Source organism: Aedes aegypti, chromosome 2 (genome assembly GCF_002204515.2).
Source record: "Aedes aegypti strain LVP_AGWG chromosome 2, AaegL5.0 Primary Assembly, whole genome shotgun sequence".
In the NCBI taxonomy this organism is placed as follows: domain Eukaryota; kingdom Metazoa; phylum Arthropoda; class Insecta; order Diptera; family Culicidae; genus Aedes; species Aedes aegypti.
The window spans coordinates 469,777,057-469,795,889 of NC_035108.1; the positions used below are offsets into that span (position 1 = coordinate 469,777,057).

General features: G+C 37.9%; 1 protein-coding gene across 3 annotated transcripts in view; it reads right to left on the reverse strand.

The window, feature by feature from the left end:
• LOC23687865 (protein nubbin) overlaps positions 1-18,833 on the reverse strand; it is a 493,425-nt gene that overhangs the window by 435,501 nt on the left and 39,091 nt on the right. For 2 of the 3 annotated variants that reach the window (XM_021848314.1, XM_021848315.1), the window contains exon 2: positions 16,614-17,038. The exons of the other annotated variant lie outside the window; for it this stretch is intronic. In XM_021848314.1, the coding sequence (XP_021704006.1) occupies positions 16,614-16,926 (313 nt within the window). In that variant the 5' untranslated portion in view covers positions 16,927-17,038. The remainder of the gene's footprint in view (positions 1-16,613; positions 17,039-18,833) is intronic. 3 annotated transcript variants of the gene reach the window in all.

Below are 18,833 nucleotides of genomic sequence, written 5' to 3' on the forward strand. Positions count from 1 at the left end.
TATCCAGAATGAAAAAAAAATCGAGTCCGACCTGTATTTTCAACTATTCTAAAAAAATTCATACTGTGTCTTCAAAATACTTTGAAATGTATGAATCATATCTTTGAAAATGTACAACGTATTTTGTAATCTATCTAAATAAAAATCGAATGGTGTTTGTATGTCACGAAATGGCTTTAGAACGGGTCGATGAATTTGATTGATTTTTTTCTCCATTTTGTTTATCCAGTGTTTGTGTTAACAAATAGTTTTAGAAACTCACCGAGAAATTATACAAAACTGAGCGAAAATAAAGCTGTGACTTTGTATGGGAATTGTCAAAGCATAATAGAACGGCCTATTGGGTGGCAATATATCGTTTGCTGGGCCAACCAGTATGAAATATAAGCGAATTTCAATTAATAATGCCTTAATCAACATATCATTCCAAATATTAATAATCCTTGCAAATAGTCTCAATTCCATTCAAAATACATCTAAGTGGTCCCAAACACAATTTTTTTTATGTTTCCTTAAGGTGATTATAAAACGAAGCCAAAATTTGAATATTCAAGAGCACAAGACTGGAGAATCTGACAACAGTTCGCGTTGAAGATCAATCAAACTGATTGCTTGCTGGTGGTGACCAATTGGAATTTTGTCGCAATTTTTTTACTTCTGGCCCACAGTGCAACTGTATTTTCACCAACATAGTACAGGTAAAATGAACGTTTCCACCGATTTTCGTTGACGATAAAAAAAAATTTATTTCTTACATTCAGGGCTGGAAATGGTAATAGTAGAAGACTTGAAATTCGCAAAAATCACGTAGCATTCTTACTACAGTAGCTAAAAATAAAATGCGGGAAATGCAGCGAAAAATAGAACATTTTTCTATAGTAGTCTTGGGTTGCCCTTAGCAACGGAAGTTTTGCTACTCTCAACGCATTTTGTCTACAGTAGCGATAGGCGTAAGTTTCACTGGTTTCGCTCTGAGTCTCGAACATTTTGGTCTTTCAATTTGAACACAAATTTTTCCACCAGTGCTAACCATTGTTTGTTTGCTTGTCTCGCAGGAAACCACACTTAGAAGTTGCACACTTAACATAGTTCACACAAAGTTTTACAGTTTGATGCAGGCAATAAGTCCAATAAATCAACTGAATCGGATAGTTTCTGACCGTATTTTAGTTTAAAATATATGTCACAAATATCTGAAAAAAAAAACAAACGCATCAATAAGACCAAGTAGAACGTTCCTTCAACACTTTTAACAGTTGATAGTTTTTGTGTCACATAAAATATAGTGATACCTCCATGAGTCGATGTTCCATGACTCGATATCGACTCATGGGGCCATACTAAAAACATAATTTCATGGTTACTATGATGGTCCCTAGAAGCAGCTTTCCAAAGAATTGCTGTTCCATGACTCGATATTTCCATGAGCCGATGGTCCCTTCAATATCGACTCATGGAGGTTTCACTGTATATATATTTTTTTACGCGTGATGAAGTAATGACTACACGCTCCTAGGCATACTCGGATCATTTTGATGAAAATTTAGGCTTGACCGCAGCCTGGCTGCTTCTTGATATCCGGTTCGTACCCCCTAGGTTTCACTGACTGTGATTTGCACAACTTGCCTACTGTAGTGTGTATTTCATAATTTTTCCCAACCCTGCTTACTAGAGTGGTTCAAAAAATCGGTTTTGCTCCACACCGCTCATTCGATTCTAGATTAAATTCTGAGTGTCTTCCCAAAATTTGAGCTCTTTTGGATGAAAACTGAGACTGCACAAGCCGTTTATAGTTTATATGGGAATAACTATGGAAAAACCAAGCAATTCATTCAATCGGTCATAGTGTTTGTCCATGTGCCCTTGGAGATGAGAACTACGTTGATACTGTGAGATACATTCATCAGCTACAACTTTGCCGAAGACCGTTTTTAAATTCAACGCCCCAGTAATTAGTTATTGATTTTTGAATGAGTTGTAAAACTTTGGCTGCAATTATTGGGCTGTTCTGCAGGCATCACTGGATATATGCAGTAAAACATAGTAGCCATGATTTGTGCGTGCTATCTTTCGCGCCAGGTGCAGCAATGTTGCCTGTTAAGAAGTTAAATGAGCACTGCTGAAGAATTTGTGACTGGATATAAATCAATAACTAATTACTGAGGCGTCCGATTTGAAAACGGTCTTCGGCAAAGTTGTAGCTGATGAATGTATCTCACAGTATCAACGTAGCTCTAATCCCCAAGAGCACATGGGCAAACACTATGACCGATTGAATGAATTTCTTGCTTTTCCCATAGTGATTCCCATATAAACTTTGAAGGGCTTGTGCAGTCTCAGTTTTCGTCCGAATGAGCTCAAATTTTGGGAGGACACCCAGAATTTGATCTAGAATCGAATGAGCAGTGTGGAGCAAAAACGATTTTTTGAACCACTCTAACTGCTTACATTAGCCTGAATTCGAGTCGCTGCTTTAGAAAATTACTACTTTCTAAGTAGTGCAATAAAACTATACAAATTTATCGTTTTTCAATTAGAAGACGAAATCCTTTACCACCATTTTTTTACTGCTCATTTAAGAAACTTGGCCACTAAGAGACATATTCATCCATTGTTCATTGAAAAATCTCTTCCAGAATCTTTCAGGGGTTTGACAAAAAATCCGTTCAGGAGCGCAACAATGCCACCAAAGATAATAATTATCATTATCTTTATTATCGAGGCTTCACGAACCACCAAGGATCTCAAAGATGAAACTAGTATTCTTCATAGTATCACTTCTCCACTAGTTCAGAGCTAACTTTTAGCTTAGTGCACTTCCACAGTTTAATATCTGGACGAAGTTTGTATGTGTTTTCAAGTAGTAGGTATGATGACACTTGTTTCAGTACAGGGAAGTCAATGAAACATTAAATTCACACCTACGACTATAGTGTTTGACAGTAGACTAAATGTCTCGGGCCCGAGCCATCTCTTCTTCTTCCTGGCATTACGTCCTGTATGGGACAGAGTCTGCTTCTAAGCTTAGTGTTCTATGAGCACTTCCACAGTTATTAACTGAAACCTTTTTTGCAAAAGATCCCTTTTTCGCATACGTACAGGGTGATTACTAATTCCTGTCAGTAAAGTAAATGTTCGTAGATAAAAGATGTATGTATGAATTTTAATTTCCAGTGTACATCCTGTTTTGCACATCTATAAAGTTTGTTTTGACAAAGTAAAGATTAAATCTTTTTTTCATTTACCTTAGTTTTTAGTCATATGTGTTGTTTTAAAGGCATTGCACCTGGCACGCACGTTTTCCACAGATATGTATTTTTGACTAAACTTCGCTGTAAAAATTTCCTGATTGAAACAACATATTACCACAATCTTTTAGACTTACTAGGGAATAGAATGAGACTAATTATGGAAAATTTTAGCGAAAAAAAAATTTGTATTTTTTGGTTAAAATATATGCTTTTGAATAACGTGCGTGTTAACTGTAATGCTTCTGAAGCAATGCTTGTGGCTGGAAATTGAGGTAAAAAAAAATAATTTGTTATCTATGTACAGCAAAGACAAGATGTCCTAAACTGGATATGCACTGGTAATTAAAAATCATTTAACCATTTTTTTTTCTATGATTACTTATTTTACTGACAGGATATAGTAATCACCCTGTATATCGTGTGACAGGAACGATGATACTCATTGCCCAGGGAAGTCACGGAAATTTTCATTACGTAAAGATCCTTGACCGACCGGGAATCGAACCCAGACACCTTCAGTATGGCTTTGCTTTGTAGCCGTGGATTCTAACCACTCGCCTAAGGAAGCCCCGAGTTCCCGAGCAATCTGACAAGCCAATCGGGCCCTCTGTCACCATAGAAGATGATGTCTTCATCCACGTCGATAGCCTGATCAAACCCGAAAAAATCATACAGCGTACCTGACAGCTGACATCGAAACCAAGCCATCTTCAGCATAGATTTTTTTTCAGACGCGCATGCTTACTTACACTTGCTTATTTTGTTGCTAAGTAAACATAATTACAGCGAAAAATAGGTGCAGTTAAGTGAAATAACTTTGCAAACAAACAATTATTAACATGATACTGAAACTTGCGTGTGGTCTCCTCTCAGAAAACGCCTGCTAAGATTTCGTTGTGGAACGCTTTGAATTTGCATGTACTACGTATCGTTTAAACTCACCGCCGTCTACGATTTGGTTCATGTTCAACCCGTTGGCATAATTAAAACCTCATTACACATCACTTCTGCTCCAGCATAGTTAGAACATTCGTTCTAAGTTCTATCATCGTTCCTTAATCGCAAACAGCATTTTTGTATATCTGGATCTACCAGAGAAAAAACACGCATCTGGCAGCTCGAACTCGACAAGCTCGACAACACGGAATCCGTCATGCAAAATCATGGTAATTAGCTCTCATTACTTTTTGAAAATATTCTCGCCAACTAAGCGAACGCTTATTTCTACCACTCTGTGCAGTCATCATAACTATATGCTATATGGCTTGCGGCGGCGTGGTGTCAGTTGAAACGATTTATATTTGCGAATAAAAAGTAACAAAAATTATCATAACGAGCTGCAGTACTGGCTGTCTGCAATGATTCGTCAACAACATGGACATATCACGCAGTCTTGCAACAAACAGAAAAAAAAGTAAGTCAGTAAGTAAACAAATAATTAGTGGGAGTTTTTCGACCCTATCGAACCGAATCCATCTGGCTCCACACTCATCAAAAGTGGCAATTATTCCGACCAGCCCAGTGACGGCACTCAATCGTAGAAGGCGCTAAACCACACCAGTGAGATATGTGTGAGTTTGAGTGCAGGAGAGGACTATAATTTGCATAGCATTAATGCCCAACGGTTGCTGGTTAAAGTTTAGATGAGTGATCGTTCCGAAAAATTGCGTTGAGTCAAGTAGGCGAATGCTCGCGTCACTTTGCATGTCGTTATGGAAACCTTGGCCTACCTAGAGTTGAGACTCTGTCCGTAGGAAAGAGGGAAAAATGATTATTACATTCACAGACTAATTTCCATTCTGTTTTTCTGTCCCTCTGAAATTATCCTACATCAAGATCGAAAAGAAAAAAAACTGGGCTCTTCCAAGCTTGAATTTGGGCGTCGATAATGATCTCGTGATGTCGCATAATTATAGCTCTTGATGCTTGTTGACGCGCGAGGGTCTCGTTTGCATTACCGAGCTGCGGGTTGCTACGATTGCGATGGGGACAGCAGAAATGTTTAAATATGTACGTAAATTGTATCAGATCGTGTGGTTTGATCGTGTCTTTGAAATTTAAATAAGAGATAAATGAAAATACAGCGAAAAAGGTGGCGCCCTTCGCCCGGACGAATCTAGCGTAATTAACACTCAACGGGCCTTACACCAGCGAGTAGCATATCATTAGCAATAACCAATTGTTTTGCTGGCTATTTTCTCAATGGTCATCGTCAAAATTCCGATGTCAGAGGTCTGTCATCCATGTTTCTTAGTTGAAAAGCTAAGCCTACTGATTTCCGGTCTCCGCAGCAAACTGGTTTCCAGTGGTCAACAAAACCTGCATTTAGCCCAAACCGTTCACCAGCCAAGCATAATAGCTCAGAACCAAGGAAATGGAAGCAAATTCCGTGAAAAATACAACTGACACACATAAAAATAATTGCTTGTACTATTTGACAATTTTTATTCCTATTTTGTCACTTCCCGCGCGTTTATCATTGTCGTTTTTAAAAACACATAAAATTTGTCACACCGAGCAGAAGGCGGCACTCGTGGCGATAGTGCCGAAGCTACTACCGTAGATACCGAGGAGTAGGCGCCGAAGAATGGAGGAACGTTAAAGTGAAGCGATGCGGCAAACTTTTGGTACACAGAATGAGAGTCCATAGAAAAGTATGTCTGATTGAGATTGTGACATGGAGATTTGAACATCGTGAGAATGTTTGCCTCCCTTTTTAAAATCATAGATCAAAATAAATGTTTTAAGCTTTGGAAAGCCGAATTCAAACTTTGGAGTGTTATAAAGTGGAATAGTTTACTTATTTTTCTGATGCAAAACTTTTTGATCATTGTTATACAGTCAACTCTCTCTTACTCGATATTCCATATCCCGATATTGAGTTAGAGAATCATAGTGAAAGTTGGTTTTCATGACTAACTCGATGGTCCCTGGGATCGCAGTTGCATTGGTTTTGTGTTCAGTAACTCGATGGTCGATGGTGGAACTCGATATTGAAGTCGAGTTATGGAGAATTGATTGTAATTGTTGGAATAACCACTGGATCAGTGCAAAGTTGTGCGATTGGGCACTCCCTCCGCTCTGTAGTACGTCAACCTGCTATCGACATGTCCAAACCCTAATGATCAACAAAATTAAAAATAAAAGATAACTGGGAAGCACGAGTGATTTGAAAAACAAAATTAATGAATTTGAAACCTATTTCTTTTAATATTAAAGTTTATTTGTTTATTAGAACAGTAATTAGATCTTTATACGCCTATGAATTACTTTAAATGAGTATGGATTACTTGCATTCTAAAACAACCTAATTGTACAGATAGCACCAGATAAAAACGATAATCCTGCTACTACAATTATTTAATCAAAAGTTATACCGAAATGTAAGTTCGTCACAAAATAATCGTAATCGTTCGAATTTGAATCGAACAAAATTTACAGCTTTGAAGCTGAGCTGGCAAAAAAAAGTTTGGCATCCATTTTTAATTAAATTGAGGTGTTGATGGACATCTTTACATCTGTTTTAATAATAACAACAAAAAACACTTTGGCTAATTCGACACAAGAAGTTTTGAAGTTTTACTTCATAGACTGATAGACGACAATATTGTTTCAGGTTCCATGAATCGAATCTTATATCGAACGGAAATGACCTTTACTGTACTAACAAACTTTTGTAACAATGGATGTCACAACTAACCTTCCTCCCCTTCCCCGATAACCATAAGGACGAGGACTTAAATTGTATTTCTTCAAAAAAAAATGTCTAGGACCTAGACTCTAGGTTATTACAGAAAATAATCGTGCATGTACTCTGAATTTCAAATATTTCTTTTGGAATATTCCTTCAAATTGCTTCGACAATTCTTTCAGAAGTGCTTTCAAGAATGTTAAGAAGATTTCAATAGAGATTTTTCCTGAATCTTCCCTTCCGATAGAAGTCGTCACTATAACTTCTACGTCAGTGACTATCTCGGGGATGGGATTCGATCCCAGGTTCTCGGCGTGTGTTCTAACTAGAGATGGGCAAAAAGAACCAGAGCCGTTCAAAAGATCCGGCTCACTCGAAATAACGAGTGAGCCGTGGCTCTTTTTTGGCGTGTGTCGATTCATTTCAACAGTACCGGATCAGACAAAAAACGACCCGGAAAAAGAACGAACGGATTCTTTTCCCCTATTCTCTCTTGTTCATTCCTTATATTATATTATATCGCTTAACACGTGCCTTGCTTTGCGCGCCACAGCACAGCTGTGCAACTCAGCACTCTCAGTATACACAGCCAAACAACTAGTTTGCCCGGCAGGCAGATGAAAGAGAGAGAGAGAGAGAGAGAAAACATGCCCACTAGATTGGAAAAGCACATACTGCTTCTTTTTTGTTTTTCAGGGAGTGAACCGCACTTTTTTCCGTTTGCGCGGTTCAGTTCGCTCTTCTTTTGCGAGCCGCTGAGCCACTGAACCGTTCAAAAGATCCGGTTCACTATTATGAATGATTCGGATCGGATCCGTTCACTAAAATGAGCCGTTTTGCCCATCTCTAGTTCTAACCTCTACACCAGGTCCGTTCGCTGGTGAAGGTTGATACAGAGACTTTACTAGGATTCCAGCTTAAAATGCTTCCAGGTATTCCCTAAGCAGTTAATCTAAGAGCTCATCTGAAAATTTGATAAGGCAAATCGACCATTTGAGGTTATGATCCAATACCTAATTATTTATAACCAAACTGTTTGTAAGAATATCTTTTGAAAGCTTTGAAAAGAAAGTATAAATAACACAAAAATAAATCTAAAAAAGATACATTCTACTTATGACTATACCCAGACAACCAGAAGAAAACGCTTTTTTTCTGACTTCATTTGTAAATTTGGTTTCGTCCCGTACACTCGTACAAAGTAAGTCGAATCAATCCGTAGCAGCTGTCAAATCAACATTTGTTATCATAAGTTAAGTCGCATAAGATCACAGGTTAGTGCGGTAGATAATTTATACACTCGCATTGTATGATGTTAATCATCAGATAATACATGCACGTATATCGCCTCCACTTTTGTACGTAGAAGGCCTTTTCGCGACATCTTGTAAGTGAAATTTTGCACATGCAAAGCCTCCAGGTGATTTCATTATACGTACATGTTGGTTGTCTGGATACTTAGTTTAAATATATAATGTGTGCATACGATGGTTCAAGGTTATACAAGAAATTCTTTGAATACAGGTTTTCGAATCTGGCTCATTGGGAACTATGTCATATTATCTTATCGGGGAACTCTTTTACTCTAGCTTACCCACTCAGGAGAACCACTTTATGTAAAAAATGTCCTAAAATGTTTTATGAAATCTTTTTTTTTTTCATTTAATAACACGAAAGAGTATGTGACTGCAACTACTTTAGCAATTTTTCCCGCTCAAATAACGGCTATATCATATTTAAACTTTTATTCAAAAGTTAGGTCCATAAATGAACCTTGACACTTTTGATCATGTTTGACGTTCGATTAGTGGACAAAATTACCACAGCAGTTTTAGTTTTAACACTGGGGTTGTTCCTATCTGACATTTCAGAAGAGACACGGGAAACAAAATGCACCCAAAATTTGAGTTTAAGCCAAAAGGTGTGACAAAATCTAAAAAAAAACATGAAAAATATTTTTTGGAGTTAAACAAACGAAAAACATTTAAAATTGAGTAAACATGTATTTTTGGCCTAAACTTAAGCGTTTGGCGTTAAAATTGGGACAGGGCTTTTGGACCCTATTGTATCCTCATTGTATAATCTATCCTCTCAGAGAGATCACTATTATTTTTCATTTAAGCTTACCCTCTCAGGAGATTTTTTCCTTGCTTATCCTCTAAGAGGACTCTTTTTGTTTTGCTTTTTCTCTCAGGAGACTATTTATTTGTTTATTTGTTTTTTGTTTGTTATTTTCTTTTTACTTACCCTCTCAGACAACTTTACCCTCTCAGGAGACTCTTCTTTTATTTGCATACCCTCTCAGGGGTTTGTCTCATGTGCTTCTCCTCACAGGGGACTTTTTTATTCTTATTCTTTCTGGGGACTCTTTGTTTTTTTGCTTATCGTCTTAGGAGACTTTTTCTTTTTTGTCTACCCTCTCAAGAGACTCTTTTTTTTTGTTTACTCTATCAGGGGATTTTTTATATTGTTCAGTGGGGCTCGTAATTGTTACACCATAATTTTGTAATGAAACAAATTGAATAAATAAATTGAATATTTTGCTTACCATAACAGGGGACTTTTTTTCTTGCTTACCCGCTCAGTAGATACTTTTTTTTATTTGCTTACCCTCTCAGGACTTTTTCTTTTTACTAACCCTATCAGGGGATTCTTAATCTTGGCTTACCCTCTCAGGACTTTTTCTTCTTACTAACCCTATCAGGGGACTCTTTTTTTGACTACCCTCTCAGGGGACTTTTTATGTTACGATTACGCTCCCAGGAAACTTTCATTATTTTAGTTTACCCTCTCAGGGGACTCTATTTTTTTTTTTGCTTACCCTCCCAAGGGACTTTTCTTATTATGTTTACCCTCTCAGGAGACTCTTCTTTTTTTTTTTGCTTACCCTTTCAGGGGACTCTTATTTTTGACTACCCTCTCAGGGGATTTTTATGTTTTGATTACCCTTTATTGTTTTAGTTACCCTCTCAGGGGACTCAATTTTTTTTTGCCTACCCTCTCAGGGGATTTTTTCTTTTTGCTTACCCTCTCAGGGGACTCTTTTTCTTGGCTTACCCTCTCAGGGGACTCATTTTTTTGACTACCCTCTCAGGGGACTCTTTTTCTTGGCTTACCCTCTCAGGGGACTCATTTTTATTGACTACCCTCTCAGGGGACTTTATCCTTGCTTACCCTCTCAAGGGACTTGTTTTTTTTTTTGCTTACCCTCTCAGGGGACTTTTCTTGTTCTGCTTACCCTCTCATGGAGTGTTTTCCTTGCTTCTTCTCTCAAGGGTATTTTTTGTGTTTTGTTGACCCTCTCAGGGGACTCAATTTTTTTTTTTTGCTTACCCTCTTAGGGGACTCTTTTTTGACTACCCTCTCAGGGGACTTTTTCCTTGCTTACCCTCTCAGGGGACTTTTTTTTCTGCTTACCCTCTCAGGGGACTTTTTTCGTTTTGCTTACCCTCTCAGGGGACTCATTTTCTTTGATTATCCTCTCAGGGGACTCTATTTTTATTTTTTGCTTACCCTCTCAGGGGACTATTTATTTTCTGTTTACCCCCTCAGGGAGCTTTTAATTTTTTTTTGCTTACATTCAGGGGGTTTTTTTTGCTTACCCTCTCAAGGGACTCTTTTCTTTCACTTACCCTCTCAGGGGACACTCTTTTATTTATTTTTGCTAACCCTTTTTCTTTTTGTTTACCCTCTCAGGGGACTCTCGCTCTTTGCTTACCCTCTCAGGGGAAACTTTTATTTTTTGCTTACTCCCTCAGGGCACTGTTTTTTGCTTGTCCTCTTAGGGGACTTTTTATTATTGTTGGGTTGGGGATACTACTTTGCCGCGAATGAACACCTATTGATAGCAGTCATTGCTGAGCAGCTTCAATGCTGTGAAAATATTTATTACCATAACTTATATTACAATTTAACTTAAAATTACTTACATTTTAGTGCACAAACTCACAGAATTTCAAAGTACCCTACTTCCAACTGACTTTTTCTTCTTTTAAAACAAACTTATATATACGCTCTCAGGTGCTCTCAGTTCAGTGTTGCCAGTTTCACAACACTAGTAAATCACCACAACAATCTCCCACCCGTGAAACTGGTAATATACAGAGCAACTGAAATGCCTATCTGTTATCATTAAAATTCACTCTTCACCTGGCAAACCTGTACCATGCTCATCCTTTTATTTCTTTACCTGAACTTCTATCTCTATCAATGGGTTAAACACAACACTCGAGATGCATATATAACGAATTCCACCGGGATCGTACACTACGGACATCGTCGCTATCATCGTTGTGACGTCATCATAATACTGTTGTTTTTTCAAATCATCGTTCGTCTCACTGTTCTTGCCGCTGTCGAAGTTAGATTGCGGAGCTTGTTGATATCCACTGATCTCACTAAGTTTGTGAGTAGAAAAATGACACAATCCGATTCAATCGCTTTGAACATCTCTGTCTCCCTTGCTTGGCGTTATTGCAGCTTCCCGCAAAACATTCACAATAGGATACGTACGCTTTAGAACGATACATTTCGAATGTAGCGTCGAAGTAAGATGATGACTGTGCACCGCTTTGGGGTGAGAAGTAGTGCAGGCAAATAATGATTTGCTAGAATCAGTATTTGAATTGGATTTACTCGTTGACTTCTCTCTAGCGCTTTCATCACCAAATTCCCGTTTTACCTCATCTTTTCTAGCGGCAAACTTCAACTTAATAGCCTGAGCCTCTTTTCGAAATCTTTCTTTCATTTCAGCTATACTCCGCAGATATTCCTCTTCAATACGCCGCTTCTCATCTTCACAATGTTTTTGCCACATTGCATTCTCCTCTTCCAACAATTCCCATCTACGTGCTATGGACTCCATTGTCAACCAATCAGTAGGTGGATAAAATCATTGAAGTTTGTTGGGTTGGGGATACTACTTTGCCGCGAATGAACACCTATTGATAGCAGTCATTGCTGAGCAGCTTCAATGCTGTGAAAATATTTATTACCATAACTTATATTACAATTTAACTTAAAATTACTTACATTTTAGTGCACAAACTCACAGAATTTCAAAGTACCATTAACTTACATATTAGTGCGCTTATCCATATTTTTCAAAGTTTTAAACTCCCATCGACAGATACTATTCTGCATCTACACTATCTACGCATATTGTTCAGTGTTGCCAGTTTCACAGAAAATTCCTCCACAACAATCTCCCACCCGTGAAACTGGTAACTTACTGAGTCGGTATGTGTTACTTAATTAACCTGATACATTGTTTTACTGGGATTAATATAGCGATGAAAATAAACAATAATAGAAATGTTCTGAAAAAACCAAACGATTCGTATATGAAATTTCCTCCGGGATCGAATATTTCAACCATCACTGTAAACATCATTTTCATATGGCGCTCTTTGAATTGATTGCTCGAGGTTCTTTCATTACACTTCTTGCATCCAATCTTGCACACTAGTTTTGTCGTCGCCATTTGTTCCATACTTAATTGTACGCCACTCCGATGCCTAAAGCAAATCCATGTTTTTTCTTTGTTTCTGTTTTGCGTTGTTGTGATTTGCCGTGAAACGTTTTGAGCATCAAAACGATTAGAAAAAAATGTTTTTGGTTGCCGTTCGTTGACTTGTTGATGGATGATTCCTTTCAATAGGGAGGTATTGCAAACTGGTGCTGATACGCTAGCATCATTATTTGGATGTTGTTCCGATTGCAAAACCTCACTAGCATCTTCAGCACCGAATTGTTTTTTCACCTCACTCCTTTTCGCAGCAAACTCCAACTCTATTTGCTTAGCAGCTTTCTTAAAGGCTTCTCTAACTTCGGCCAACTCTCGCTGGTACTCCTCTTCTAAACGCCTTTCTTTTTCCTCATATTCCTGGCGCCATAGTCTTCCCTGCTCCTCCAACAATTTGAGGCTACGCATTGTAGTCTCCATAACAAACTATTCAGCAGATGATTAATATCATTGAAGTATGTTGAGGGAGACACCTTTGTACGGACGAAACACCTATTGACAGCAGCTTTTTCGTTGCGCAGCTTCAATGCTGTAAAATTCATTTATTTATTATTCTATAACACTATTCTAAATTACACATTAACTTACATATTAGTGCGCTTATCCATATTTTTCAAAGTTTTAAACTCCCATCGACAGATACTATTCTGCATCTACACTATCTACGCATATTGTTCAGTGTTGCCAGTTTCACAGAAAATTCCTCCACAACAATTATATTTTTTTGCTCGCCCTCGCAAGGGAATCCTTTTTTTTTTTTGTTAACCTTCTCTCTCTCACTTTTTTAGTTTATCTTCTCAGAGAGCTATTTTATTTTATCCTCTCGAGGAACTCTGTTTACTCCAACTTACTCTCAGGGACTTTTTTTTTACTAGCTCTCTCAGGGGACCTTTTTTTTTTCTCAGCGGACGTTTCTTTTTATTTAATTTTAACCTCTCGGGGAACTAATTGTAGTCTAGCTTACCCTCTCAGGGACATCACTCGGGGTATTTGCATAATCTATGCTTTCAGGTTATCCGCTCAAATTTTTTAGCATTTTAACTTACCCTCTCAGGAGATTTTTTGTGTCTTTTTTTAAACATTGATTTTATATATACCATATTTGTATAATATCAATTTAAAAATATCGAACCATTTAATAAGATTTATTCATATTTTAATCATGATCATTTCCTTCAATTATTTCTTAGGCACATAACCCTCTGTTTGCATGAAACTAAAATGTTTTTTTAGCACAAAAAAGCTCCATTCTCTCTTTTTTTAATACTGTATTTATTTGTATTTATTTTCTTTCAACAAAAATTTGTGGTTTTAAGTAATCGCTCGCCTCGTATATATGCATTGCACAATCAAAAGACTCTATGTCTTTAGCTATATTAATATACTAATTATGGTTTTATCGCAGAATACGCAACACTCGAATTATTTTTGTGGTTCTGCGGGATAGCACTCATTTCTAATGTTTGGAAGTTGGCTAACGGCCCAACCGTGGCGCTTGCATAGTTTTTTTTTACAAAGCATTGCATCATCATTTAATTCAGAGTGGCAGTGTTCAGTGCAAAAAATTCAAAAATTTGTTTTTCAAACTACCATAGTAAGTCATGACTTTTGCTGCATTATCCACAAAATGAAAAATATAAGAAAAAAAATTACCATAGTATAAAAAGTAATTCAATTCAATTCAATTCAATTACCATAGTATTGATTATTATTCGCACAAATGAATAATAACAACACCTTTCTTATTTATTTGTTCAATAACAAATCGAGGACGGAATATTAGGTCTACCCTTGGGTCCAGCTGGACGTCACTTATCGTTTTTTTTTTCTTTTGGGAGCTGATGCACAACCGTACCAACTGCGCCATGTAGTGACCAGCCTTCTTATAGAGCCGATTTTCCTTCCAAATCAAAGCGCACTTTCCCGATCACGTTTTTCTTTAAATTTCAAATGAATTTTAATAAATAACTGACGCACTTGTTCGATCATTATCAAAACACATTTATTCTTCCCGAAATACATCAACAAACTGAATCCTTTTTTATTTGAAAATATCTGCCTACTATGATTTGAGGTGCATTGCTTTTCTATACTGGCTTGACAGTTCGTTTGCCCTCGCGCATATTTTGATTCTAGCATATTTTGCTTCTAGCCTTTCATAATCCCTACAAGATGTAGAACGGTTTCGAAACAAGTTACAACGGTACATAAAAGTTTGATAAAATTCGAGATTTTGACCTCGTGGTCCGGTCATAACTTCAAAGACAAATATCCTGGTAATAATTTTGGTAAATCTAATAACTTCATGAACAAAAAAAAGAAGAGATTGGTTAAAACATCAGGACAATTCTTATAAATTCAAATGGAAAGATTTATTGATATTTAAACTATCGTTCTAGATAGTCCATAATCTATCTACAGATCCTGTACAGAATCAAACGTAATCAAAATAAAACATCCACATTGAAAACAACTCCCATTTTTTCCCACCCAAGGAAAAAACAATTTTCCGCGTTTCGTTATAACAATAATCGCCGCATAATGTATGCACCCTCCATTTTGTTCACCGCAAATTGTCAATTCCGGTTGACTTAATACAAATCAAATAATGCACCGTAGGATCGTGACTGCCTGCGTGGGGAACTCCAGGACTCCTACAGTGGGCAACGGGTGCCCCCTCATGTCACCATGTTTACAACGCCAATTGGTTGGATGGTCATGTCATCGCAGCAAGCAGGGCAATTTTCCAGCCGACTCCACTTGCAGTCGCCAAACTGTTATTCGGTGGGGACATTTTTACGAAATAGGAGTCGACGCCTACTTTGATCCGGTGGTCTAACCACTATTCTTTTTTCTCTGAAACTTTATTTGCAAAGCATCCTAAGATTGATGGATATATTATTTTCTCGTCGAACTATTTACGAATGTAATCCGACGTCAGATCAACGCAGGACCCGGAACCCTACATAATTCAATAATACCCCGAGTTTGTCGTCTTTGACGCGCACTTGAGCTGTTGAAAGCATCAGGCGCCGTTCGGCTCAAGGAATTTGCTAAATAAATCATAAACTTCACCCCTTTTCGAGAGGTACGAAGTTTTTTTTTTCGTCCTTCCTTCCTGTAAAAACACTTATCTATCGTGGCCCGTGGGGTAGCTTATTCCTTTTTTATGTCACACGCCGTACCGCACGCGACAAAAGGCATCTTCCCTTTCTTAGAGTCGAGTTTTTTTTCTTCTTTGGGGTGGAATCTGATGCGGTGATGGCATTCGGGAAAAGGGTTGCCCCTTGAGCTAAACAAATCTTTGCCGGTCCTTCTTTTATCACGCTTGTTCACGAGAGGGGACCGATTTTAGAACGATTATTTGATTGACTTAATGATGATTTATAAGAAGTTTATGGTTCCTTGGCACCTTAATAGGAGTACCTTAATATAGTAGGGTGTTCCATTAAAAAATCAATGTTTGAAAAGTCAAGATGCTCAATAATTATAGCATGTTTGTGGAATACATCAACTTTCAAAAAATCTTCTAGAGGTTCCACCAGGTCGATTTATGATATGGGAAAGTTGACTGTATATTTTAATTTTAATATTTGCAAAGAGTACCTAATACTAGATATTTTATAGGTTTCAAAAAGTTCTCTTGATAGGGAAATAGAAAAATAGAGAAATATGAAAATACCAAGCTTGAAAAACATCCGAAAAAACGCCAAACAATTAAATTTTCACCAAAAATTCACATGGCGGAGATAGTTTAGAAAGTTTATATGTTCGATAAATATGCTATGAATAATAAAATCTTTTGATATAAGCGATGGTACACAAATTATGTCACGGTAAATTTCGACTTTTTCGACCACATCCCCTTTGTCACGCTTGGCTTGACCCCCTTCCCCCTCTTGGAGCGTGACGTAATTTGTGCATGACCCCTAAGGTTGCGCACCATCACTCTTCTACCATTGACTTTTTTCTGGCACACCCTAATCTAGAGCCACCTTTGATCGGCGCTTTTCTTCCCATGGCGCTGCTAAGAGATTTTACAAGATAACGATCAACGCTAACTCGTCACGTAGCAGGCGGGTGAAAATACCTTGTTTTGACAGCTCTGTCTTATCTAGCTGGCGAATCGAGAGTTGTTGACAATTACCTGGTTCCTCCTGCTTTTCGTAGGGTGGGGACTCGTCTGGCCCGTAATACTGCCGGTAGAGTGGATGTCGGGAGCTGGCTTTGAATTTGGACATGGTAAATTCCGACACCCGCTGCGGTGGTTGACAATCCACGCCGTTTGATGGCGACTGAGATTGAGCTGATGGTTGGTCTATTTTGGTAAATTGGACTCGTTCCGATGACGTTCTGATGTCCGCCTCAAATGGCTGATATTGCTGATAAAAGCTTTGATTGGATTGGTGGTCTAATGCCACTCCATGCACCGCACTTCGCTGGGCAACCAAAAGCGGCATAATCAGCTGGATTGCTGCGATTCTGCCCTGATTTCACTTAGCCTGCTATGATTCTTCAGAATTCCATTTCGTTTGTTCATCACACTTAAAAATATCCCTTTCAATTGTCAATCTGAAAACATGAGAGAATGAAAGATTCTGTTATCATTCTACATCCAGTAATAAATTGGTAAAGCTCGATGCATGGATAATAGAAGGTTATTAATTCGATGACATACTCAAAATATTTCCCAGTAATTTCCATCCATTTCTCTAATTATCGCCATCGAACCCGGGTAATTAGGAAGCCTGCTTTGATCGATGGCCACCCTTGCCTGTCGAAAAAAAGAAAACCTCCATTGGAGAGCCGCTAAACAGCTCGAACCGCTTCGCTCGCGGCCCCTATAATTAATTCAATTAACACCAGAGGAACCTTTGGCCCCCGTCGGAAGGAACGAAGGAAGACAGGAAGGAACCGAATCCGTCCGAAAAACAAAAGTATAAATAGATGGGCAATAAACGCTTATAAATTATGTTTCGGTTACATCAAGAGCGGCCATGCTTCACCTGCTTGAGCGCCACCACCTTCACCAAAGTAGGCGCGCAAGGTATCGAAGTTGAGTTGAGGGTTTTTAATTGTGGGATGATCTCATGAATATGGCTTTCCATTTTTGAATGTGTAATTAATTCATATTTTAATAAGCAATTTTCGGTCTGTAAGTGCCCGGTTCCATCTCCCTTGTAGGACTCGAAATGCGGGAGATGCGGAAACATATGTATATAAAACTAGAAGAGTTTTTTGGAAGATACGCATCATTTATATTTGGAAGAAAACATGGAAACGGTACACGAATTTCATGTACTCAATTTTTCAAGCTTATTTCTAAACCAATTGTAAACTGAGTTTACTTTTGGATTTTTTTTCTTCACGTGTATCCTCACAATTGCGCAAGCAGCACGTGTCCAAGTGTTGAATTACTTACAACGTTTTCGTACCACTGTAAGATTGACTCAAGATGTATTATGTTTTGATTCGAATTTATGCCTCTTTGCCTCTCCATATAACTGAGTGTTAAAAGTAGAGGTAACGTTGCGGAAGTTGATATCTTATTTTTGTATACATCGTTTTGTAATTAAAAAAATATAAACGTTATAAAAGTGAAAATCTACACGCAACCGAAGCCTGTAAAATTTCAATACAATTCTGCATGATTCCTATACAGAAACTGCATTAGATCGTTGCATATAGAGAAATAGTAATGGCCGATAATACAAGGCATTGCATAACAAAGAACATGGAAAGAAGCGAAAGAAAACGGAAAAATACGCTTGTGTTCGTGCCGATTTCGAGGTGCATGGGAAACAAGTTGGCTGCGTAATGACTCTCATGGCTGCGTAATGCGTAATGCCGCGGGCGGAAATCGAACCGGGAGTCTAAGCCTTAACATCAACCATATAACGCGCGTCAGCCAACACGGCTATATCAGTCGCTGTAAGAGAACATGGTTCAAGACTATTATAAACAACACTCGGCTGCTGTTGGCGAAACCGAAGAGTGAAAGTAACTACAGTCAGGTCTTGAAACAGACACACGGTTGAGGAGCGTAATAAATATCCGCGTTATATATGGGATTTCATCTATTTAGGAATGTTGTTGAATATCTGGATATGTGTTTCAAGATAGTGCAGTACTGTCTTGGACGATGTTTCAGTATGCAGTATGACCTACCTTGAAGAGTTGAGGATCATCTTTTAGCTGAAAACTTGGCGCAGCAAGAGCGCTTTTTCTAACTTGATTAATATGAACCATAAGGACAAATATTTTCTTCTTCTTTCTGGCATTACATCCAAACTGAGACAGAACCTGCTTTTCAGCTTAGTGTTCTTTTAACTACTTCCACAGTTATTAACTAAGATCATTTTTGTCA